Here is a 24,064-nt window from a genome sequence, read left to right as displayed (position 1 = left end):
CTAGGCAGGCGGGCCAGCGACTCGATAGCCGGAAGTCGTCCGGGTTGTAGTCGAGTCCACCCAGGCTGGTCTAGACCTCAGTTGGCTCTGGTTGGCAGACGGAATGGCAGAGCGAGCTAAGCTGGAAGAGCTGGTGCGACTTCAGGGAGAGCGCGTGCGGGGTCTCAAGCAGCAGAAGGCCAGCACCGAGCAGGTGAGACCCAGGCGGCAGGGGAATGGCCAGGCAAAGCCAGGGAGGGCATAAAACGGGGGTGGTCTACATGGAGGTCAGGTATGTGAAGGAAGGGGACTGGATTGCTAGGGAGAAGGATGGGCTGGGTGGAGAGGTAGCCAGGAGGGGTCCCCAGAGAAGTAAGGCTAGTCTAAGCAGAGAGATCTGCCCCAGTTCCTGATGAGGGAGGAATATCGAATGAATGGCGGGGGAGGATGGGAGTGACAGATGAATAGCTCAGAGGCCTTTTTCTCTCCACAGATCGAAGAGGAGGTGGCAAAACTACTGAAACTGAAGGCACAGCTGGGCCCTGATGAAAGCAAACAGAAGTTTGTGCTCAAAACCCCCAAGGTAATATGATTCCTGTGGGGCCTCTGAGAATCCTAATTCCATTCACAAAGGCACTAGAATGTTTGGTTCCCTAAACCAGGTCATTGAGGAGGCTCTGAAATATTGCAGAGGAAACAATAATTGCTCTGGGCACTGGGCTGGATTGAACTCTATCTGACTCATTATGGGAAGGCAAAATGATGACAGAAACTAGTTAGGTGGATGCTCAGGGGAGTCAGCCTGTTGCTGCTACTCCTTTAATTCAGTAACTCATTGAGTACTATGTTCTTAACATTGTACAAATCACTTAATACAACGTGGTAGTATTAAAAGGAGTTCTGTTGTTCATGACAGTACATTGCAGCTGCTAAGAGGACATTAGGGAACTTTCCAAAGTCCGTCAAAACAGAACATTGACTTTATTAACGGCATGTCCTATGCTCTTCCAGAAATAAAGGGTTTGGTAGTTCCATGTTTTAGTGATTCCTATAGTCCACTGAAAAACAGATTTAGGACAAATTATCCCACACATGCATATGTGATGGGTAATATAAAGAAATTAACAATAATTGTCTGAAAAACATAAAAGAGAGTTGGAGGATCTAAGAAAGATTCATTGAGGCTTCAATGGATGAGAGAGACAGCCAAGAGAAGAGTGTAAGGAAATAGGTCCAGCAGTGTATGGAAACCCTGAGGCAGGAAAGAACTTTTTTTAGTAGTTTCCAGGAACTAGAAACAGACCTACATGACTAGAACCAGAGAGGTAGAGTGGAATGAAGTTGAAGATTCCTAGCTCATCCTTGAGGATTTCAATTCAAATGCGATTTTCTTTAAGTTCTGCAAACAGAATTATTTACTCCTTCGTCTCAGTTCTCTTGCCACTTCATACAAATCTCTATTATTTCACTGACTTTTAATAGTTACTCATGTGGTTTACTTACCCTGAGAGGCTTAGACTAGATGCCTAGAAATAAGTAGGTATTCAGTGAAAGTAACTGAAATTGAATTTCAAGGAAGAAGAGAAATAGTTTGTTTTCTTTGAGTTAAGGTTAAATTCTTTGGGCTCCTAAATTCATTGAGCTTTTCCTTTCTATATTCTCTTTTTCAGAGGTTAAAGAGAGTATAAAATCTTGAAGCATAATGATTAATAATTATTCAAACTACTGAATGAGGTGTAAAATTTCTGGGGAATTTATGATAGCTCAGTCCAGCCTTATCTAAACTCAGCAATCAGTCCTGACATCACTAAAAGCAGGACAACTAGACATATGTTCCTGCTGATATGATGCAATAAGAAATACATAGCACTCACTATGAAATATTCTTGCCAAGGGAAGTTGAACTTAAATCCAATCAGGTCTTTCGACTATTAATTTAAACAAAATACCCAAAATGAAGGAATATGTTAAATGACACATGGAAGGTATTGTTAACCAAATTTAAAATGTGAAAAAAAAAATTAAGTCAAATGACCCAATTTCCTCAATAAGTAAATTATATGAAAAGGAAAAAAAAAAAAAAAAAGAAAGCTGGGATGTAGCTCAGTGGCAGAGCAAGTACTTAGCGTGCACAAAACCCTGGGTTCAATCCCCAGCCCCACAGAAAAAGAAGAAAGGAAACTGAGAAATTGTCATAGATTAAACAAACATATCAACCAGGTACAGTATATAGACTTTGTTTAGAAGCTGATACAATTAGATTTAGTATTAAATACTATTAAAGGGTTGCTATGTAGTTTTGTGATTAAAATAAAGGTAGTGTTTTGAGTTTTCTTAAAATCATTACATGTTAGAGAATCATACTGAAATAGATATGGATGAAAATGATAGAATATCTAGAATTTGAAAATACTTCAGGAACAAGATGTCAGGGTTTAAATGAAATAAGAACTAACAGGTGTTACTGGTTGTTGAAGTTAGGTAATGGCTATATAGTGATCTATACTATTATTCTCTAAATGTTGTCTTTGAAATTTCCCATAATATAATGTTAAAAGAAAATGAGGATTAGCGCATGCCTGTAATCCCAGCAGCTAAGGAGGCCGAGGTATGAGGATATCGAGTTCAAAGCCAAGCTTGGGTAATGGTGAGGTGCTTAGCAACTCAGTGAGACCCTGTTTCTAAATAAAATACAAAACAGGGCTGGAGGTGTGGCTCAGTGGTCAAGCGCCCCTGAGTTCAATCCCTGGTACCAAAAAAAAAAAATGAGGTTATGCTAAAGAGTAAATATCTACTTCACTTGTTGAAACACATTTCTAAATGTGTAATTCATATTTTTACCAAAGATAACTCAGTAATGTAGGGGTAAGGCCCTTTCAAGGCGACTTCATGGTCAAAAACATTTTTATGATAATAAAACGTTATTTGCTTTTTCCACTGTTAACATTTGCACTGAAGGTGCAAAAGCACTGTATGAGTAGAACGTCTACCTTAGGCACAAATCGAGACAGTGGCACTAAACTATACTAGTAGCCAGTACAGTCATCTCTTGGTAACTTCAGGGGATTGGTTCCATTTGTTTCCTACTAATATCCACAGGTGGTCAAGTATTTCATATAAAATGATTAGTATTTGCATACAAACCATGCACATCCTGTATACTTTAAATCATTTCTAAATTACTTATAGTGCTTAATATAATGTAAAAGCTACATAAATAGTTATTATATTGTTCAGGGATAATGACTAAGGAAAAAACTGTGTGTGTGTTCAGTACAGATGCAATTTTTCCCCAAAATATTTTTTAATCCAGTTTCTTAAATCTATAGATATGGATTTATGGTCCTTTGGATACAGAGGACCAACTATATGTTCTTTCCTCAGTGTACTCACAGTTAAAAAATAAAATTCAGTGTCTAGGGCTGTAGCTCAGTGGCAGAGCGCTTGCTTGGCATGCATGAAGCACTGGGTTCGAGATCCTTAGCACCACATAAAAGTAAACAAATAAAATAAAGACATTTTGTCTATCTACAACTACCAAAAAAATAATAAAAAAAGAAGCAAAATTCAGTTTCTCTCAAGAATGTTCTTTATAAAACAGTAAAAGTTTTTAATTTTATTTGATCTCAACCCTTGAATATGCTACTTGTACTTCATTCGGAAATGGGGAAAACACTTGAGCCATTGTTCAAGTTTTGAGCTTGGCTAGTTACATTTTTCATAGAACATCTTTTTAATTTGAAAGAACAACTGAACAATAAATTATGGCTTTTCAGACTTGGATATTTAGCAGACATTTTTCAAAAAAATGAGCCTTGTCATTTTAAGGAAGACATGGCAGTGATTTATTGTCAGTGATAAAATTCAGGCATTCAAGTAGAAGTTAGAATTTTGGAAAATTTTTATTTTCCACCATGAACTTGACAGTTTTCCAATGCTTTAAAGACTTTCTTGATGAGATCTGTGGTGATAATTGACAAGTATAATTTTCTGATATTGCATAATGAAACGTGTCAACATTTGAAAGATCTGTATAACTGTTATCAATGTATTTTGCAAATGACCCATGTATGTATAAAATCATGCATGGGTAAAAGATCTATTTAAAGTACAAGATACAGTAATGGGTTTGTTTTTTTACTGTGATAAAATATACATAATGAAATTTACTATTTTAACAATCTTTAAGTGTACAGCTCAGTAGCATGAAGTACATTCACATTGTTTTATAACCATCACCACTATCCGTTCTAGAACTTTTTCATCATCCCAAGTAGAAACTATACCCACTTAACAAAAACTCCCACACCACCTGCCCCTTCTGCCATCTGGTGACCACTATCTTATTTTCTGTCTCTGTCAATTTTACTATTCCAGTTACCTTATATAACTGTGAGGCTAATGCATTCTAATGTACCTGTATGAAAAATCCACTGATGTAACTTTCAGATTCCACATTACATGCAATCTTTAAGAAACAACTGCTTGTTGTTGTATTAGCTGAAAAGTTTGCTAAAATACTCCTTCTTTTATAAATATATATCTATTTAAGATTAGATTATCTTCGTATACTTTAACCAAAACAACATATTGGATATTGAATACAAAAAGCACAGCTGCCTTCTTTTAAGCCATACATTAAAGAATTGCAAAGATTACTCAGTGCCACTGTTCTTACTAAATATTTTTGTTTAGGAAAAGAGGTCCTTTGACGAGAGTTCTCCTGCTACAAACCTGGCTTCGGGTGATGACTTAACTTCTCAACATCCTATAATTTATCTACAAAATTTATCTCCCTAACCTGTGTCTTAGGACTACTAACAGAAAAAATTAAAGAACAAACAATAGTATTAATTAGAATTTAGAAGAAAATTACGTTGAGAAAGAAAGGCTGCTTGTAAACTTTAAAATTCAACTCTGAACTGCTTTGAGTTAGTTATGTGCCTGTTATCAGGTAGGTATTTTCTGTTAGACAAGGAAATTCTGTTATTCCCAAAATTTTTAAAAACCTGCTTGGAGAAAAATGGTCCAAGAATTCTAGAAAATAGAACCAAACTAAAATGGAAATGGAATTTAAAAGGCCAATAGCAAATGAGTATAGAAATTAATAGGGAATTTGTATTCATTTTACTATTCAGTGGTCTATAGGAAAATCTGAGTTTAGGAAAGGATTTGTTTTCCTCATTGTCGAGATCATTCTTTTATATTTCCAGAACTTACTCTTCTTTGTTTTAAATCTCATTCCTGATTCTTTGGTGGATTTTGACTCAGGGCACAAGAGACTACAGTCCCCGGCAGATGGCAGTTCGGGAGAAGGTTTTTGATGTAATCATCTGCTGCTTCAAACGCCATGGTGCAGAAGTAATTGATACACCTGTGTTTGAACTAAAGGTAAGAGAAGTGTGAAGAGAAACATATGCTTTTCATAATAGAAGTCATTCTCGCTCCTATTTACACTGAATTCCATAGCATCTGTACTTGGGATGTTTTCTAGATACATGGATGCCCCTATGTATATGAAGTATAAATATGCAACCAGTATCCCATTGATGGACCCTACAGTTGTTTCTAGTTCTTTGCTATTAAAAACCAGCTTGCCCCAGCAACTTGGGAGGCTGAGGCAAGAGGATTACAAGTTCAAAACCAGCCTCAGCAACTTAGCAAGACCCTGTCTCAAAATAAAAAATAAAAAGAACTGGGCATGCTCAGTGGTAAAGCACTCCTGGGCCCAATCCCTGGTCAAAAAAAAAAAAAAAAAAAACCCACACAGATTGCATCAATATCTGCTTGATGCCCATTACACTCAAAATACAATTCTGGCTCTTTACTTGAGCTTAGGAGGCCCTAGATCACTTGGCCACTGCCTTTTCCGCTTTATCTCATGCTATTTTCCCCCTTACCCATTATATTATTCTGGTCTTCCTTCTAATCCTAGAACATATTAAATATGTTTTACCTCAGGATGTTTAATATTCTTGCTCTTCCCTTTTCCCAAACTCTTTTTTTCCCCAGCTCTTTGCATGACTTTAGTTTCAGAGTAAATTAAATTAGAGATTGCAGGCTTTAGTTTTAGATCTCAGCTTAGATACCATTCCTCAAATAATCCTCTCCAAATTGTCTACAGTAACCCCTCTCTATCACATCAACCTATTTTATGTCTTTTAGAGTAATTGTGACTATCTGAAATTATCTGTTAATTTCTTTCCTTGCATAATATAGTACCTGTTTCTTCTCACTGCCTTTGTCTTGTTCACTGATATATACTCAGTGCTTAGAGCAATGTCTATTCATGGGCATTTATCTACAGGGCAAATTCATATAAATGGAATTGCTGGGTCAAAAGATTGAACCCACTGGGCACACACCTGTAATCCCAGCAGCTCCAGAGACTGAAACAGGAGGATCGCAAGTTCAAAGCCAGCCTCAGCCTTAGTGAGGTCCTAAACAACTCAGTGAGACTGTGTCTCTAAATAAAATACAAAAAAGGGCTGGGGATATGACTCAGTGGTTGAATGTCCCTGAGTTCAATCCCCAGTACCAAAAAGAAAAATTTTGAACCCATTTATATTTTTACAAACTATTCATGTGCTAGAGCCACAGACTGGGTAGCATAAACAACAGAAATTAATCTTTTCACTGTTCTGGAGACCAAAAGTTTGAGATAAGGTATTGGCAAGGTTGGTTCATTCTGAGGGCTATGAAGGAAGAATCTATTCCATGGTTTATAGATGGCCATCTTCTTCCTTTTGTCTTCACATCAACTCTTTGGGTCCAAATTTCTTCTTCTCATAAGTTCACCAGATGTATTGAATTAGGGCCTTAGCTTAATTATCTCTTTAAAGACCCTGTTCCCAAATACAATCACATTCTCAGGTTACTAGAGGTTAGGACTTCAACATGAATGGGGGTACTCATAGTTCAGCTAAAAACAACAATCAGCATGTGTTTCTTATTCAAGGCACTGGGAATTTTCAGGCTTTTTACATCTTTGGCAGTCTGATGACTGAAATATGTTGTCACTGTTGAACACATCACAGGTTAAGGACTGCTATAATACCTTTAAGACATTCTGTTTTAGCTTTTGACATTGTTTAGCTCTCTCAGGCATTATAAAAAACACTTGTTTGTTGGTCTAATGACCCCTCTTAGAAGCTTTTCCTCAAGAAAAATATTCAAAAACAGAAAAGATATGTATCCAAATAGGCTTATTGAAATGTTACAGAATATTTCTAAAAATTAGAATAACCTGGTGTGTACAGTTCTCACACCTATAATCTCAGCTGCTTGGGAAATTAAGGCAGAAGGATTACAAATTTGAGGCCAGCCTGAGCAACTTAGCTTTTATTATGAGACTGCTGTTATATAATAAAAGTACATAAATAATTGCTCAATGGTAGAGTACCCCTGGGTTCAATCTCCTCAACCACCAGCAAAAAAAAAAAAAAAAAAAAATAGAATAACCTAAATACCTAAAAAGATAACAATAGGGAGGAAGTAAATACAGAGCTTCTTCTCACTGGAATATTGTACATCTTTTTAAAAAAATATTTTAAGCCCAGATACAGTGGCATGCATCTGTAATCTCAGAGACTCGGGAGGCAGAGGTAAGAGGATCACAAGTTGAGGCCAGCCTCACCAACTTAGTGGGGCCCTAAGCTATTTAGCAAAATTCTGTTTCAAAGAAAAAAGGTCTGGGGATGTAGCTCAGTGGTAAAGTGCCCCTGGGTTCAATTCCCATTACAAAAATAATTATAATTTCTGCCAAGCACAGTGGTGCATGCCTGTAATCCCAGTATCTCAGGAGACTGAAGCAGGAGAATCTCAAGTTAGAGGCCAGCCTCCACAATTTAGCAAGACCCTTCTCAAAATCTTAAAGAAGAGGGGACTGGGATGTAGTTCAGTGGTTCAGCACTTGCCTAGTATGATGAGGCCATGAGTTCAATCCCCAGAATCACAAAATAATAATATTAATAATATTGCTTTAGCTCCATCACAGAATGGAAAAGTAATAAGCAGAAAAATCAATGCAAAATTGGTGTTTCCTTTTTATTTTAACTGCATCAAACACATAAGCATTGGAATAAAGAGCAGAGGGAATATGGACATGTTGAAATTAGTCATGTTAGCATAGTGGATTTTTGTTTTCAAAACTTTCTTTTAAATTATTGTGACCATATTTCTTTGTTTTCTCCAGGAAACACTAACAGGAAAATATGGAGAAGACTCGAAGCTTATCTATGACCTGAAGGACCAGGGTGGGGAGCTGTTGTCCCTTCGTTATGATCTTACTGTATCTTTCTAAACCTGGGCTCTTTAGACTTTGGATGGATTAACTCTTACTAGGCTGTGGCTATTTCTAGCCTCAGGTATAGGGACAGGCAGACAGGTAAGATTAAATATGAAACCTCAGGCAATTAGGGGATTATTTCTCTAAACCAGAAATGGGATATTACTAAAGAGCACAGCCTTAGAAATCTTCTGAATCCCAAGTGAAACTTCAGCTTTATGTCAAGGCCCAGATCCCAGTTCTACAACAATCCCCTGGTTCAGAATATTTCTCCCCTGCCATTTGTAGTAGATAAAGTTCTCTTTTGTTGACCAACAGCACAGTTCCTTTATCTCTAAGCTACACAGAGAATCTTCTGTTTAGAGATTTCCCCATGGCTCAGTGGCAGAGCACTTGTGCCCAATCTGCTCTGTGCCCAATCTGCTTAGCCCCCTGCTGTGTGAGCACAATGAGGGGAGACACTATCAAAGAGGAAGGAGTCCTCTTTTTGAGACTTCAGCTGCTCTTTATGGTATCACTATTGATTCTGTCTGATGTTCAAAAATGCTTTTAATCTTATGGGTGGTGGTTTTGCCTATACAGGGTGAGGTTAGACCCCAGCTTCTGTAGGTGATGATAACTTCCAAACTGTGATAGGAGGAACTTCCTCCTTAACTCTCTGTCATCAGGTTCCTTTTGCTCGGTATTTGGCAATGAATAAACTGACCAACATTAAACGTTATCACATAGCTAAGGTATACCGGCGGGATAATCCAGCCATGACCCGAGGCCGATATCGGGAATTCTACCAGTGTGTGAGTACTGGGAAACTATGGGGTAGGATGGGTAACTCCAGCTCTCCTTCAAGCCACTAGAATACTGAATACTGTGGTGTCTTAAACTGGTTGTCTCAATAATGTTTCTAGGTTTCCATGTTGTTTTCATATAGATTTCACAATGGCCTTATGGGGAAGGGAAGAGAGATTTTCTCCATTTTACATAGACGTAAACTTGAGCCAGGTGCGGTGGCGCATGCCTGTAATGACCCAGCAGTTGAGGAAGCTGAGACAGCCATCCTCAGCAATGGTGAGGTGCTAAGCAACTCAGTGATTCCCTGTCTCTAAATAAAATACAAAATAGGGAGCTGGGATTGTGACTCCGTGGCACAGCGCTTGCCTAGTATGTGTGAGGCACTGGGTTCAATTCTTAGCACCAAGTATCAAAAAATAAAATAAAGGTCCATTGACAACTAAAAATACATTTATTTATTTAATCTTTATTTTATTTGCTTATTTATTTTTATTGGTGCTGGGGATTGAACCCAGGGCCTCACATATGTGAGGCAAGTGCTCTACCCCTGAGCTACAACCCCAGCCCCAAAACAATATATTTTAAAAAATACAAAATAGGACTGGGGATGTGGCTCAGTGGGTGAGTGCCCCTAGGTTCAACAATCCCTGATACTCCCCCCCACCAAAAAAAAAAAAAGTAAACTTGATATTCAGCAGATGATGAGATCAGGTCTAGTGCTTTTTATATTAAACCACTATGTTAAGATTACATAAGTGGATAAGGAAATTCAATTTGAGATATCAAATCATCCGAGCTGCCACACAGCCTTGTAGGTTCAAAACAGGGACTCCTTTATTCTCAGCACTCCCGCGAACCCACGCGAGGTGGAGCGAGGCCTTCTCCTCACCTGAGGACACACCACACACCAACCGGAAATCCCTCCTCCGGCACTTCCCCAACCAATGGGAACTCTCCAGAAATCCAAAGTAGCAGGCCAGAGTGACAGCAGGGGTCTAATATTACAATTGAATACACAGCTTAACATAACCATTATCATCTCAATGGCTTGCTGGTGTCACTTCTCAACCACTCCGTTCTGCATTCTGTGTCATGGCCCTCAGCTTCTGATGAATAGAAAAAAATGGTTAATGACTAAGGCCTTATAACAATAGGAGGAATTAGGGAAAACCTGATGAAGATATAGATAATGAAGGAAAATAGCCCAATACATAGAAAGGAAACCACACCTGGGATTTTCCTCTGAGCTGATGATTGCTTGTAGAAAGTGAATGAGAATGTCTGTGCTTGAGTGCAAATAGGCCTTCATAGAGAGCTGAGCTCCCAAGAGTCTCTCCTAAGATGTTTCAAACTCTGAGGCCCTTTAACTACCCCTCTTCCTGCAGGATTTTGACATTGCTGGGCAATTTGACCCCATGATTCCTGATGCAGAGTGCCTGAAGATCATGTGTGAGATCCTGAGTTCACTTCAGATAGGCGACTTCCTGGTCAAGGTCAGAACTGAACAGGGCTGGGAGGCAAGGTAGGGCCTGGATTCTCACAGGAGAAAGTCCTTGTGCAAAGGAACCAATAGCCCCGGTGATCAAGGAATATTGAGGTCACAAAAAAGAAAGATATTCCCTCTTTATCATGTCTTGGGTCCCCACAGGTTAATGATCGGCGCATCCTCGATGGAATGTTTGCCATCTGTGGTGTTCCTGATGACAAGTTCCGTACCATCTGCTCCTCAGTAGACAAACTGGACAAGGTAACAACCCAAGCACCTGACTCTCTTCCTAGATCCCACTCTGCCTTGAGAAATGAAAAATAAAATTAGGAGGAGGAAGTGCCTGCCTCTGTGCCCACCAAAGAAAGTTTAGCCCCAGGATCTAAGTTGAAAGGCAGCTTCTGCTCTAAGACTACCCCCACGGAGGGTCCACCTTGCTGAGGTAGGGAAGCTCTCCAGGGTCAACAACTGGTATCTCTCTGTCCAGGTATCCTGGGAGGAAGTGAAGAATGAGATGGTAGGAGAGAAGGGCCTTGCACCTGAAGTAGCTGACCGCATTGGGGACTATGTCCAACAACATGGTGAGGAACAGAACCCAGCATCCCCATCAGCCTCCCACTGCTCTCAGTCCTAAGTGTGTGTAGAGAGTGAGTGTGTGTGCTAATATACACATGTGCTTGCAGTTCAGGCAAAAAGTTGAACCTACTGCCTTTTTCCTCTCCTGGACAATCTGGCTCATGAATCTTTCTCCCCAGGTGGGGTATCTCTGGTGGAGCAGCTGCTACAGGATCCTAAACTATCCCAGAGCAAGCAGGCCTTGGAAGGCCTAGGAGATCTGAAGCTGTTGTTTGAGTACCTGAACCTGTTTGGCATTGCTGACAAGGTAAGTCAACTTGGGGATGGAGGCCCTGGCTGACCTCTGGGGCTTCAGGTCCCTGATCCTAATCTGTACTGACCATATCCTTATCTCCACAGATCTCCTTTGACCTGAGCCTTGCTCGAGGACTGGACTACTATACTGGGGTGATCTATGAGGCAGTGTTGCTACAGACCCCAACCCAACCAGGGGAAGAGCCTCTAGGTGTAGGCAGTATAGCTGCTGGAGGACGCTATGATGGGCTGGTGGGCATGTTCGACCCCAAAGGGCGCAAGGTGCCATGCGTGGGGCTCAGCATTGGAGTGGAGCGGATCTTCTCCATCGTGGAGCAGAGATTAGAGGTAGGTCCTAGGGTGTGGGTACAAGACAGTCTGGGAAGGCAGTGGCATCCAAGCTACCTTTGATCTCCAATTGAGCAAGAAATACAGAAAAGATGATTGTTGGCCTTCACAAATTCTAACCCAATTAAAGCCCCTTTTTATAGATATTTGATCTGTCTCCACTAAATCCTGTGCTCTGGACCCCTACTTCCTCAGGGCTGTCAGGAACCTAGGCTGGTAAATCCAAAATTCAAGTCTTCCTCATAACAGAATACTTAATATTTTAATGTTATATGTCGGGACAGTGCTTGGTGATTTTCATGCATTAGCTAATTCTGGCAAATAGCCATCTATTTAGCATAGCTATTTTTTTTGCATGTTTTTATATATGAAATTGATAATTTGCTCAAAGTCATGAAACTTGTAAGTGGCAGAGTCAGAATTTAAATTCAGGTAGCCAAACTCAAGTCTTACTCCTAACCACTCTGTAACATTCTTTCTCTGTGTGTCTAAGACTTGAGATGGCTGCCTTGTCTCTCTAGCACCTAGATTAACACCAAGGAAGCCCCTCATGGCCTCAAGCCCTCCTTTTTTTTTTTTCTTTTTTTTTTTTTTTTTAACTGAGGGGGGGGGATACTAGGGATTGAATTCAGGGGCACTCGACCACTGAGCCACATCCCTAGCCCTATTTTGTATTTTATTAGAGACAGGGTCTCACTGAGTTGCTTAGCGCCTCACTAAATTGCTGAGGCCGGCTTTGAATTCACAATCCTGCCTCAGCCTCCCAAGCCACTGGGATTACAAGTGTGTGCCACAGTGCCCAGCTAAATATTCTTTTATGCAGTGCTGAGGATCAAACCCAGTGCCTCATATTTACTAGGCAAGCACTCTACCAGTGAGCCACAATATCAGCCCCAAGCCCTCCTTTCATGCTGCTGCTCTTAAATGGCTGGCTGCATTTTATCCTTAGGAATATTCTGGCAACCTTCCCAATGTTCCTGTGTTACTATAATCATAGCAGGACCTCTTCTACAGGGTGGACATGATGCGTGTTTCCCAGTTGAGGTCCAATGTAGGCATCTTACATTGTAACAACTTTTTTTTTTAAGTTATTGATAGAACTTTATTTTTATTTATGTATATGTGGTGCTGAGAATTGAACCCAGTGCCTCACACATGCTAGGCAAGCGCTTTACCACTGAGCTACCACCCCTAGCCCACATTGTAAGAACTTTGACAGTAATTTCCAGAAAAAGTCAAAGGGCAGCAGCAGCATTTGCCCTTGTCCCCCATACCTTGGGTTCTCTAATACTGAAGTATTAGAGACATAGTCTCCTGAATGGACAAGTAGTTAAGTAGGGACTTTAGAAGGCCAGGGCTGATTTGCTTGCCTGGGATGGGCTCATAGTAGTACTTCTGTGTGAATGTTCTTATGGACCTTTAACATATTAGACAGAAATGAGCTTGAAATAATGCAAATAAGATATATTTTCCCTTGCCCTAGATTATTTTTTCTGGCAAGGCATATGTATAAGTTTATTTCTTCTATCTTCTGAGAGCTACCCTAAGCTAAATTGCTACATGAGAACACCGATACCCTTCCCTGGTAAAACTCACTGACTTGGACCTAGTCTCAGAATGCTAAGTAGAGCCTATCCTGTCAGTGTTTGCTCCTTGACAGTGTTAGCCCTGCTGTCTGACTTTTATCTGCCCATTCACCAGGCTTTAGAGGAGAAGGTCCGGACCACAGAGACACAGGTGCTTGTGGCATCTGCACAGAAGAAACTGCTGGAGGAGAGACTGAAGCTTGTCTCAGAGCTGTGGGATGCTGGGATCAAGGTAGGGTACAAGCCCCAGGATGGCAGCAAACTTGGAAATGCTAGGCACAAACTAAATAGAAGTTCATCTATAGGGTCTTTTGCAATTATTTCTTTTTTTTTTTAATATTTTTTTGTTGTTGTCAATGGACCTTTATTTTACTCAGTTATATGCAGTGCTGAGAATTGAACCCAGTGCCTCACACATGCTAAGCAAGTGCTCTACCACTGAACTACAACTCCAGCCTGCAATTATGTCTTGAGGTGGAACTAAGAGCAGGATGCCAGTTTGGGTTTCCAAGAATTTGTCCCTGAAGATAGCAGAAGCCAGTCTTCATCATCTGCCCTGGTCCCTTGCAGGCTGAGCTGCTCTACAAGAAGAACCCAAAGTTACTGAATCAGTTGCAGTACTGTGAGGAAGCAGGCATCCCACTGGTGGCCATCATCGGGGAGCAGGAGCTCAAGGAAGGGGTTATCAAGCTCCGTTCAGTGGCTAGCAGGGAAGAGGTAAGGGGGAGGTCAGGAATGCCAAGGAAGGAGAATATAAGCCAAGTTGATGGGCTCATGCCCATTTGAGACCTGAGCAAAAGCCTGGCATTCAGACAAATGCTTAAAGGAGTTAAATAAGGAAGGACTTAACATGTTACTATGGTCATAGCAGGATAAGATATCCAATACCACATATACCCTGTGTCTTTCTGTCTCCTGAAGAGGCACGGTCTACCTTAGGGTGTCTGAATGGGTTCTTGCTCCCAGTGAGCCAAATCTGATGACTAGAAGAAGTAGGCACTCAAGGAGCAATGGAGTGGAAGATGCTTATACTACCTTCTTCCGTGTTCTGCCCAGGTGGACGTCAGAAGAGAAGACCTTGTGGAAGAGATTAGGAGGAGAACAAGCCAACCCCTCTGCATCTGCTGAACTGAGTAAACTATGAAAGGAAAGTGGGACTGGCATTGTTTGAGACTAAAACAAAACTGCATATGTACTTCAACAGCTTTGCACATTCCTGTTGCAGCAGGAAGACTTCAAATGTGGTCAGAACAGAGACTTTTTATTTTTATTATGATTATCTTACCGGTAATCAGTGACAAAAGTGGCCAAGTACTACACCACTTTTATAGAAGGCCCTGGGGATTAGACGAGTCTTTTTCCTGAGTTACCTGTGGGGGTTCTGAAATGGCCTCAACCACAGGGTCCCATACCAGATGGAGCAGATGTCTTCCTGCAACTAATCGCCAAAGGTCTAATAAAATGTCTCAACCACTGGAGCCTGTCCGTTTCATTAATGCCTAGCATGGCCTTCCCCATCTGAGCCTGACCCACCCATTCAGATCAAGTCAGGAGTGGAAACGGCAAAAAGACACGGTACTGCCCATGAGCTATCCCCCAAAGTGAAAGGGGCATCCAGGGGCCACCACCCTCCCCATTGCAAATGACTCCACTCCTTGGGATGCAAGCCTGGCTCGCCAGGGTTTCTAGTTTTCCACTTGAGTGTCCAAGGGCCCATGGCGCACGTGCAGTGGTTACCTCCACCCTCGGGAGGCGGGGTCGCGCTCTGCCAATAAGAGCTGGGGGCGGGGGTGGAGGGTAGGGAAGATTCCAGAGGCCGACGAAGGGAGTTATAAAGAGGGTGCTGGCGGGCTTGGATAGAGCCATGCAGTCCAAACGCGAGTGTGAGGTAAGTGGTTGGCGATGTAGGGGTTCCACGAGCTCCGCCCGTGCAGGGGATTTTCCGCAGGGATCCCAACATTGTAGGCGAGGTGGGGACTTACTTGGCGATCCGCCATTCCAGCCTGCCTTTTTTCTCTCAGCAATGGTGTGAAAGAGTGAATCCTGAGAACAAGGCGGCCTTGGAGGCATGGGTTAGAGAGACGGGCATTCACCTGGTGCAGGTGAACGGGCAGAGGAAATACGGCGGGCCACCCCCAGGTACCGTAGCCCTAGCCCCTATGCCTGCACTTGCTGCGCTGCGCCAGCCTGACGCCGGCACCCATTGAGGGAGGGCCTGCCCCGAGGTTCCGCAGTAAGAATACCCTAACTACCGGAGAGCAGATGTGGAAATTTATCCAGTTACCCGGTCACTCTCCCGTCGAGGAGCAACTACCCTGTGCCACCCGCATTGTTTGCTGTCACCTAATTTATGCCCATGACCTGAGTGGGATACGGGCATTCCCATTTTATAGACGTTCGGTGGCATCGCCCCCTCCCTTGCTGGTTCCTTGGGCCCAGACGTCCATGGAACCATCCCGGTGACTGACGGTGCCCCTCTACACCCTCTTCCCCAGGCTGGGTGGGAAGCCCGCCGCCGGCTGGGTCAGAGGTGTTTATCGGACGGCTGCCCCAGGACGTGTATGAGCACCAGCTGATTCCACTATTCCAGCGCGTGGGCCGCCTCTACGAGTTCCGCCTAATGATGACCTTCAGCGGCCTGAACCGCGGCTTCGCCTACGCCCGCTACAGCTCGCGGCGCGGCGCCCAGGCCGCCATCGCCACGCTGCACAACCACCCGCTGCGGCCCTCCTGCCCGCTGCTGGTGTGCCGCAGCACTGAGAAGTGCGAGCTGAGCGTAGACGGATTGCCGCCGGGCGTAAGCCGCCGTTCGCTATTGCTTGCGCTGCAGCCGCTGGGTCTCGGCCTGCAGGAGGCGCTGCTGCTGCCCAGTCCCGGACCTGCGCCCGCACAGATCGCGCTGCTGAAATTCAGCTCGCACCGCGCAGCTGCCATGGCCAAAAAGGCCCTGGTAGAAGGTAGGGGTGGAGGCTGCGGGGAGGCGGCTGGTTGGCACTTAAAGTCCTAAAATCTTAGGGTCAAGCGTGCTTGAGTTTGCTACCTAACACTAATTCCAATAGTGCTACACCTACCACTTACGGAACATTTCTCCTTGCATTCCCTAGACGACTTCTTTAACATTTCAATGAAAAAACTGACTTGCCCTAGGGAGCCCAACTAAGCCTACCTTCTATCTATTGTAGAACTTGCTTCCTTAGACCAGTGTGAATTAAATACAATGGGTAGCCCCAAAGGTTAGCTATTGTAATGGCTATGAGGTAGATAAAGCCTGCTTCAAACTACTCCAAGGAATCTTAGAGGGCAGCAGTTTTTTGTTTTTGTTTTAAGAGAGAGAAAATTTTTAATATTTATTTTTTAGTTTTCGGCGGACACAACATCTTTGTTGGGCCGCAGGCATGCCAGGCGAGCATGCTATACCCGCTTGAGCCACATCCCCAGCCCGAGGGCAGCAGTTTTTACACCCCCTTTACACATAAATACAGTGAAGCCTAAAGAAGTTGTTTAACTTACCCAGGGTTACACAGCCAGGAAGTGAGGAGGCTCTAAATTAAACACAGGCTTATGTAACCCCAGAAGGTTCAGAGTCTGGGGAACTTGGGCCCAGGGCTTAGACTTGCCCTTATCTCTTGCCTTTTTCCTGCAGGGCAATCACGCCTCTGTGGAGAACAGGTGGCTGTGGAGTGGCTCAAGCCAGACCTGAAGCAGCGACTGCGCCAGCAGCTCATGGGTCCCTCTATGCGGTGCCTACAACCAGATAGCAACCGACTAGCCCTGGCCAGGGACAAGCTAGGGTCCCAAGGGGCTAGGGCTGCCTTGCAGCTACTCTGCCAAAGAATGAAGCTGGGCAGCCCAGTATTCCTCACCAAGTGTTTGGGCACAGGACCTGCTGGCTGGCACCGTTTCTGGTACCAGGTAGTGATCCCTGGGCATCCAGTGCCTTTCAGTGGCCTCATCTGGGTTGTACTGTCTCCAGATGAGCAGGACAGGCATGAGGTGGCCAAGGATGCTGTGTCTGCACGGCTGCTGGAGGCACTGAGTGATTCTGGGGCCAGCCTCCTGTGGTATGCTGGGGCTGAGGCAGGTGCTATGGTTAAGCAGTGACCTCATCCTCTCCACGGGCAGCTTGAACAGGTAGGCAGAGTCTGTGTCTGTCTGCAGCCCAGCAGGCCTGGGCAGTCACTATCTGATCCCATAAGGGGAAGTGGCACAGGCCCTGCCCTAGGCCTGAGACAGCCACCCTGCTGGGACAGGGCCCCATCACACCTGGGGCTATTCAAGTTTCTCTTAAGTTGTGGTGAGGGACCTTGGCCTCCCCCTTTGAGCCTAGGGTCTAACCTGACCCTGTATTCTTCCTTGGTCTTTCCCTGTGGCACACATCATACCTATCTACCCGCCCCCATCCAAGCTTAGCATGAATCGTGTATTTCTCTTTATTTTTATTTGGGGAATTTGCTGAGCCAAAGGGTTGAAGCCTGCCCTTTTACCACTTGTCCTTCTGGTTTTGGTTCATGTATGGTTTTGAGCTTTTCTATGCTAATTGTATTTATATTAAACCCCTCGTTGGTATACACATGTGTCTGTGCTGTCTTGCCACAGTTGAGGGTTTGTTTTCTGGTAGTGAGCAGCTGCTACAGAGCAAGTACTTCCCACTTCAGTGCCCTGAATCCTGGGCCTCTGTGCAACTTCTTACTCTGCACAACACAAATTGATGTTGTAGCTAAGTAGGTTCAATCTCCAGCACCAAAAATGATTTGAATATTCGTGTCCTCTTTGGAGGTCCATTCCAGGAAGCAAGGCTCTTTCATATAAAGACCTGTCCTCATCCTCTCAGTCACTGTCATTCTCACTGTCCTCCTCTTCTGAAACCTTGGAATCCTCTCCCTCTTCCCTCAGCCCTGCAAAGAAGTCATCAGTGCTCCAAGCCTTGCTGCTCAGAGCACGCAATGGGCCTCCCTTTTTCTTGCGTCGACGGTAGTCATCCACCACCACAGCACGTAGCTGGGTCATGTCCCAAAACTTGACATGCTGGTCATGACCACTGCTGGCTAAGAAGCGGCCACAATGGGAAATAGCCAGCTCTTCCACAGGTTCTCCAGCATGCTGGCCCACACTGCCCACCACTCGATTTGGCAGGATGTTCACAGCCCTGGGTGGGGAAAGAACAGTGTTGGGTACTGGCTAGCTGGACTTGTCCTTTTTGTAACCAAGGGTTGTCCCAGCTTCCCTTACCTGATGATTCCATCAGTAGAGCCAGTGCACAGCAGACTCTCAGTGACTGGAATCATACAGTCAATGGACTCAGCTCTTAGGGCAAAGCGGTCACTTGTAGCCCCAAAACCATTCCAGTTAAAGAGATAGATGGTACCTTCACTAGATCCACAGGCCACTTTCTTCCCATGCTGAAGGAAATAAAGAAAAACATGTCTGTGGAGCCACCTCAAACTACACCTTTATCTAGCACATACACACACACACCCCATCCCATCATTCCCAGCTGTACTTTCATGAGAGTGACAGAAGTCAGGTCCCCGGACTGAGCTTCTGAGAGCAGCTCGAACCGACGTCGCTTGATATTAAAGACTCCAAGGCAGCCATCCCCACTGCAGAGAGTAGAGCACTAACTTAGCCAAAAGTTTCTTTGAGGAAAACTGACTCGGGGACGTAAGGAGGCATCTCTGAGGCTGTACCTGGCTGTTAGTAGCAACTTCTTTCCTGGGTCCAGGGCCATGTCAGCAATGTATTCCTCATGCTGCCGCATATCCATCAAGGGGCCCTCCTTCCGAAGGTCCCAGAGCCGGACTCCACCTGTGTCATCCCCAGTGGCCAAAACATTCTCATCCACCAGCAGCAGACTGTTGATGGGGGCACTGGAGAGGCAGATGCAGAACTTCTTAGAGTATCTGTCCTCATAGGGACCTCCTGATCCTTACCCTTCACTTCAGCGCGCAAATAACTGGCTCCCTTACCTATGAGCCTTGGAAATACGTCTTTCCAGTCGGCCCTGTTCCACATCTAGAATATGGATGGCTTTGTCCTTGGAGACAGTAACAAGTTCTGGGAGGAAAGGTGCTCAGGTCATAGTGCTGCTCACTGTACCATTCCCACATTACCAGCTGTCTTTACCAGTACTTACTCTGCCCATCTTCAGAGAAGACCACAGCTCTGCAGGACTTGAGATGGTGACCTGAGGACCAAAGTTCCTTGGTTTCTCCCTCTTGGCAAGAGTAGGAAAACCTAGGGAGAAGGGAGGGAGGTGAATGACCCTCAGGCCATGCCTGGGATACATGGAGTGCAGAGACCAACTAGGTAGACCAACCTTCCGACCTAAATAAGCATTCTTGCTTGCACACCTCCGAGCCCAAAGAGCTTACCACCCTGGTTATCCATTTCCAGTGAGCTTCAAATGTTAAGGTTTTTCAGTAGACATTAATTCAAGGTGTTTTTGCATAGGACTTCTCTGTGATTTCCCTCCACCCTGACTTTCTTTTACCATCCTTTGAAAAGACTGGGTCTGGACCACTATGGAGGCCCAGAAATTCTTGTTAAATCAGTGATAGAAAACTAGCCCCCAAAAGAAGGGTGAACATCAGGGTATGTGCCCTCCATGTCCCCAGGAGCTAAGAAACAAAAAAGGCTGGGGATGTTGCTTAATGGTAAATCCAAGTAGCAAAAAAAAAAAAAAAAAAAAAAAGTGAAGCAGAAAGGCAGTAGCCTATAAACCCATCCTTGAAGCAATTACTCATCAAGGAATATCACAGTGCTTGCCTCCCCAACAGATCATTCAGTATAGCTGAATGAGATCCCACAGGACAAGCAGTCTGATTTCAATCTCCAGAAAAGGACCCCTTTCACAATGGTTATGGGAAGAAGAGTCAGAGGCCCAATAGAAGGCAGCAACTGAGGATAAACAGAACTGGATGACAGAGGAAGGAGCGCTGGAAATAAAGGTGGAGGTCTAGAGAACTCCCAAGTTTATCTTGCACTGTAAATACGGATAGTAATAGAAAAGAACCTATATTTGTTGATCTACTTGGGGTCTATACTGAACATTTGTCCCCTCTAAAGATAAGTGTTGTTTTCATTTTTAGAAATATAACTACAGAAGTTAACCTGCTATAAACCTTTTTAACTAATGAGGGGTTAAAGTAAATTTCATAACAACCCTCCTGGTTATAAACTTTAGTGGCTTTCCACTGCTTCCTGCCTACATTTCTTGCTCAAAATCAAACTTGTATTGAACACCTTACTTGAATTAGAGGGAAGAGATAAAATGGAGAACAAAACAGACTATATACTACACTCCTGACAAGTGTTTTTCAAATTCCAGTCATAATCCATTAGTGAGCTGCAATCAGCACTTTGTGTGCATGTAATAATGATAAAGAAGAAATTATCAGAATACATTATACATAAATACAAATGGTATTATTACAATGGGGCAAAGCCAAAAGTTTTAAAAACCTTAGTGAAGAAGACAAGCATTCAAATAACTACACCAGGAGGGAAAAGGACAACGGCATCTGGCAGGTATCTAATTTTTTTTCAGATTCTAATATTTATTGAGCTATAAGTGGACACAACATCTTTATTTTATGTGGTGCTGAGGATCGAACCCAGTGCCTCTTGCATGCTAGGTAAGTGCTCTACCTCTGAGCCACAACCTTAGCCCTAGATATCTAATTTTAAGTCTGGGGAATGGTGGAAGAGGGAAGAGAGGCTGAGAGCTCTGGAATAGTAGGTAAAGGGGAGGGGAAAGTATTTTCCAGACATAAGGAATAGCATGTGCAAAGGCGCTGAGGCTTCAAGATACTGAGCAAGGAAAGGGTGAATGAGCACAGAAAGCAAAAGAGTACAGACATGGGCCTAGCAGAAAAGGACTTGAAAGCCAAATTAAGGGGTCTCTTCTAAATCCTAAAAGCAGATTATTGAAGGATTTTAACCTCGGGGGTGACGTGATCAGACGTGTTTTTAAAAGATCAGTTAAAGGTAGAAAATCACGGAGCCCGTTAATCCTGTGTCGGGCTCAATATAATCGATGGTAAATAAGTCTCATACACCCTTTATTCTGCTAAGCTCTTGTGAGCCACGACGTTCCAGCTTTGTCTTTTCAGTTCTTTCAACAAATTGTGTGGTAACTTGGTTAAGTCAAACGTTAAGGAACGTATGAGATTAAATGAAATCCTGCAAAATGAGTTTCCCTGCAACATTTTCTCCTCCCTCGTCCCCGCTCCATCCCTGGGAAAGGAGACACCATGCCACTAGCCCAGCACCTCACTCACACGAATACGTCCCCGTCCACATCCCCTGCTGCCAGCAGGTCTCGGGTTGGATGGAAGGCCAGCCCACTGGCCGGCGCTTCCAGCACGATATCTTCCGGGGTGTCCCGGATCCGGGACGGGGATTCGGTGGAGTCAGGGTTTTCCTCGTCGCTCTCATCCTCGGCGGGTCTCTCCGCACACGTGCTGTCCATACTGGGGAAGATTTGGAGGCGAAACTGCCGGCTGGCTAGCGACAAGTGAAGTAGCCGCAACGCGGAAGTTGTGCCCCAGCACGCCGCTTCGGCGTCGGGGGCGGGGAAAGGGAGAGGGCGGGGCGGGGAGAGGGCGGGGCCGGAAGCGCCTTGTCAACACCCTCCTCAGTCACTTCTTTTTTTCTTTTAAACTCTTTTTTTTTTTTTAAGAGAGAGAGAGAGAATTTTAATATTTATTTTTTAGTTATGGGCAGACACAACATCTTTGTATGTGGTGCTGAGGATCGAACCCGGGCCGCAAGCATGCCAGGCGAGCGCGCTACCGCTTGAGCCACATCCCCAGGCCCCTCAGTCACTTCTTATAGTCGGAACTGCACATAAGTCCTCTCCCCTCACACTATCCCATTCTGGTGGATGCTCCCTCAGGTAACTAGGAAGAGGACTTAATTCATTCTTAAATAGGAGAAGGACACCAGTCATTTGTGGTTTGTTGAAATTCAAGACCATGGTAAGCAGCAGCCAAAGCGCTTAGGAAGCAGCAAAAGCCCACAAAGCCAAAGCCTCGCAAAGATGACCTACAGGGGTCTTAAGGAGACAACCCGCGTACACTTTAAAGTCACCATCCATGCCCAATGTATTTGAGTCGGGAAACTAAACAATGCCTGTGAGCCTTCTTACAGTTTAGCCCCAGACTCTCAGCCTGCTAGACTGGAAGTGCTCAAGGCTATTGAGCAATTGCTGAAGAAAAAAATGGACATCAGAACTGATGCTCTGGATATCTCTATTACTAAAGGTCACTCTGCACTTCGCATGGTAAGGCAGAGGAGGAGCAGGAGCCAGGTTTAAGAAAAACTGCTCACATCTCTTTGGTACTAAGCCTTCCAAGACATTTTTATATGCTGATGTCCAACACCTTAAAAAGAGATGAAATAAATGAGGTTACAAACTTCTGAGAGAGGCTTTGTTCCATTTGCTGATTGGAAAGTGTCCTGGTCACCCACCAGAGAGCCTTGATCACTTCCTTAAGGTTGGAGGTATTGCAGAAACTGTGTATGTGGTGCTGAAGATTGAACCCAGGGTCTTGTGCATGTGAGGCAAGCACTCTACCAACTGAGCTATATCCCTAGTCCCCAGAAACTGAATTTTAAAGTTGCAGTCAACCCCCAGGTCTTATTCTTACTTCCCTTCTAGGTATCAATAATAAGCCATGTCTCTTGACATTTTCCTTAATTGGGACTAAAGCCCACACTTGTCATTATTCTGAAATTAGCCATTCTAGATCTGTTGGAGACAGGGCCCAATATCAGCCTCTTAGGTGCCATTGACAAAGCTGGCCTCCTCAAAAGCCCTCTCCCAGGACTGGGGGTAGTTCAGTGGTAGAGCATTTGCCTAGCATGCAAGAGGCCCTGGGTTCAATCCCCAGCACTGCAAGACAACAAAGTGCCCTTTTCCATCAAGCTGAAAATTATCAAAGGTAAGGGTTAAGGTGACTTTGGAGCTTTCCTGGGACGTGGTGAACCTACATGCCTTGAGCTCAGGGTAGGCAGTGGCAGTTTGGCGTCCAACCAGAAAGAAATGGGTAACTCCTAATGATAAACACCACACCACAGTGCTGGCAATGAGCACAAAGGGAGAAAAGAGTACAGGGCATGGGATGGAGTGAAATGAAGGCCAGTAGGCCCACCCCAGACATTGGCAAACTTCAGGGTGATGAAGGGCACCAACACCTTCTGCACTATGATAAGGGATTTCCATACCTGCAGGCCTGGGTACATCAATTTTACCCTTAAGACTTTTATTTCTTCAACCAAGGAGGTGGTGATTTTCACTCAGCACTACTAAAGCTCCCAGGACATAAACTTATGAAAGGTTTTTCTTCCCATAAGTTTTACCCCTAAGGCTTGTAAGGTTTTTCTTTCCATTTTCATGATGCCTTTAGCAAAAGCCCAGTACTGTATAGCCTTGACACCATAAGAATGGCAACCCATCCTGATGAACTTAATCCACAGGGAATCTCTGCTCTGGGATTAACCCCCCAGACAGGACTGAATGAGTCTGACATTTGAAGCAATCATACATATATTCCTCTATTTCTTGCCCATCAGTGACAGTCATTCTTCTCTTTTCCACAGGGCATTCTTCCTAGTAAACATCTTTACTATCTAGGATTCTAGAACTTCAGCTCAGGAAGGAGTGATATGATTTTCTGGGTGTGATTTTTTATATAACGAGTACAGAACTAGTCTTCT

The 24,064-nt window shown here is 43.9% G+C and overlaps 3 protein-coding genes and 1 non-coding gene across 5 annotated transcripts; 3 read left to right on the top strand and 1 right to left on the bottom strand.

Annotated features, from left to right (window-relative positions):
- Window positions 1-34: 34 nt before the first annotated feature.
- On the top strand, window positions 35-14,818 carry Hars1 (histidyl-tRNA synthetase 1). Of its 2 annotated transcripts, XM_026384338.2 has the most exons (13): window positions 35-193; window positions 473-562; window positions 5,251-5,370; window positions 8,174-8,269; window positions 8,935-9,060; window positions 10,441-10,548; window positions 10,704-10,802; window positions 11,029-11,122; window positions 11,297-11,424; window positions 11,517-11,759; window positions 13,461-13,577; window positions 13,916-14,062; window positions 14,402-14,818. In XM_026384338.2, exons 1-13 carry the CDS (start codon window positions 104-106, stop codon window positions 14,471-14,473), a joined length of 1,530 nt encoding a protein of 509 aa, XP_026240123.1. In that variant the 5' UTR covers window positions 35-103; the 3' UTR covers window positions 14,474-14,818. The 2 variants fall into 2 exon arrangements, with proteins under 2 accessions (XP_026240123.1, XP_026240124.1); XM_026384339.1 differs by lacking the exon at window positions 13,916-14,062.
- A 391-nt stretch (window positions 14,819-15,209) lies between these two features.
- On the top strand, window positions 15,210-17,446 carry Dnd1 (DND microRNA-mediated repression inhibitor 1). Its single transcript, XM_026384470.2, has 4 exons — window positions 15,210-15,233; window positions 15,367-15,484; window positions 15,841-16,302; window positions 16,989-17,446. The coding sequence occupies exons 1-4, from the start codon at window positions 15,210-15,212 to the stop codon at window positions 17,444-17,446; spliced, it is 1,062 nt and encodes a 353-aa protein (XP_026240255.2).
- Window positions 17,447-17,714: 268 nt separating this feature from the next.
- On the bottom strand, window positions 17,715-21,906 carry Wdr55 (WD repeat domain 55). Its single transcript, XM_026384402.2, has 7 exons — window positions 21,625-21,906; window positions 19,479-19,579; window positions 19,312-19,399; window positions 19,033-19,212; window positions 18,846-18,945; window positions 18,575-18,744; window positions 17,715-18,491 (listed from the first exon to the last, which is right to left on the bottom strand). The coding sequence occupies exons 1-7, from the start codon at window positions 21,813-21,815 to the stop codon at window positions 18,173-18,175; spliced, it is 1,149 nt and encodes a 382-aa protein (XP_026240187.1). The 5' UTR covers window positions 21,816-21,906; the 3' UTR covers window positions 17,715-18,172.
- Window positions 21,907-23,174: 1,268 nt separating this feature from the next.
- Trnaa-agc (transfer RNA alanine (anticodon AGC)) lies at window positions 23,175-23,248 on the top strand. Its single transcript has one exon. It is a non-coding gene; the product is annotated as a tRNA-Ala (tRNA).
- Window positions 23,249-24,064: the final 816 nt, after the last annotated feature.

This window comes from Urocitellus parryii, chromosome 1 (assembly GCF_045843805.1).
Source record: "Urocitellus parryii isolate mUroPar1 chromosome 1, mUroPar1.hap1, whole genome shotgun sequence".
Classification (NCBI taxonomy): Eukaryota; Metazoa; Chordata; class Mammalia; order Rodentia; family Sciuridae; genus Urocitellus; species Urocitellus parryii.
This window is presented reverse-complemented; position numbering and strand designations above follow the sequence as displayed.

Bases quoted from the DNA above. Each gene is read 5' to 3' on its own strand.
- Hars1 (XM_026384338.2), top strand. From the start codon at position 104: ATGGCAGAGCGAGCTAAGCTGGAAGAGCTGGTGCGACTTCAGGGAGAG. The intron at 8,270-8,934 runs GTATCTTTCTAA...CTCTGTCATCAG, and splicing joins CCCTTCGTTATGATCTTACT to GTTCCTTTTGCTCGGTATTT. The intron at 13,578-13,915 runs GTAGGGTACAAG...GGTCCCTTGCAG, and splicing joins TGTGGGATGCTGGGATCAAG to GCTGAGCTGCTCTACAAGAA.
- Dnd1 (XM_026384470.2), top strand. From the start codon at position 15,210: ATGCAGTCCAAACGCGAGTGTGAG. The intron at 15,485-15,840 runs GTACCGTAGCCC...CCTCTTCCCCAG, and splicing joins ATACGGCGGGCCACCCCCAG to GCTGGGTGGGAAGCCCGCCG. The intron at 16,303-16,988 runs GTAGGGGTGGAG...TTTTTCCTGCAG, and splicing joins CAAAAAGGCCCTGGTAGAAG to GGCAATCACGCCTCTGTGGA.
- Wdr55 (XM_026384402.2), bottom strand. From the start codon at position 21,815: ATGGACAGCACGTGTGCGGAGAGACCCGCCGAGGATGAGAGCGACGAG. The intron at 19,400-19,478 runs GTAAGTACTGGT...CTTTCCTCCCAG, and splicing joins CTTCTCTGAAGATGGGCAGA to AACTTGTTACTGTCTCCAAG. The intron at 18,745-18,845 runs GTACAGCTGGGA...TATTTCCTTCAG, and splicing joins CTTCTGTCACTCTCATGAAA to CATGGGAAGAAAGTGGCCTG.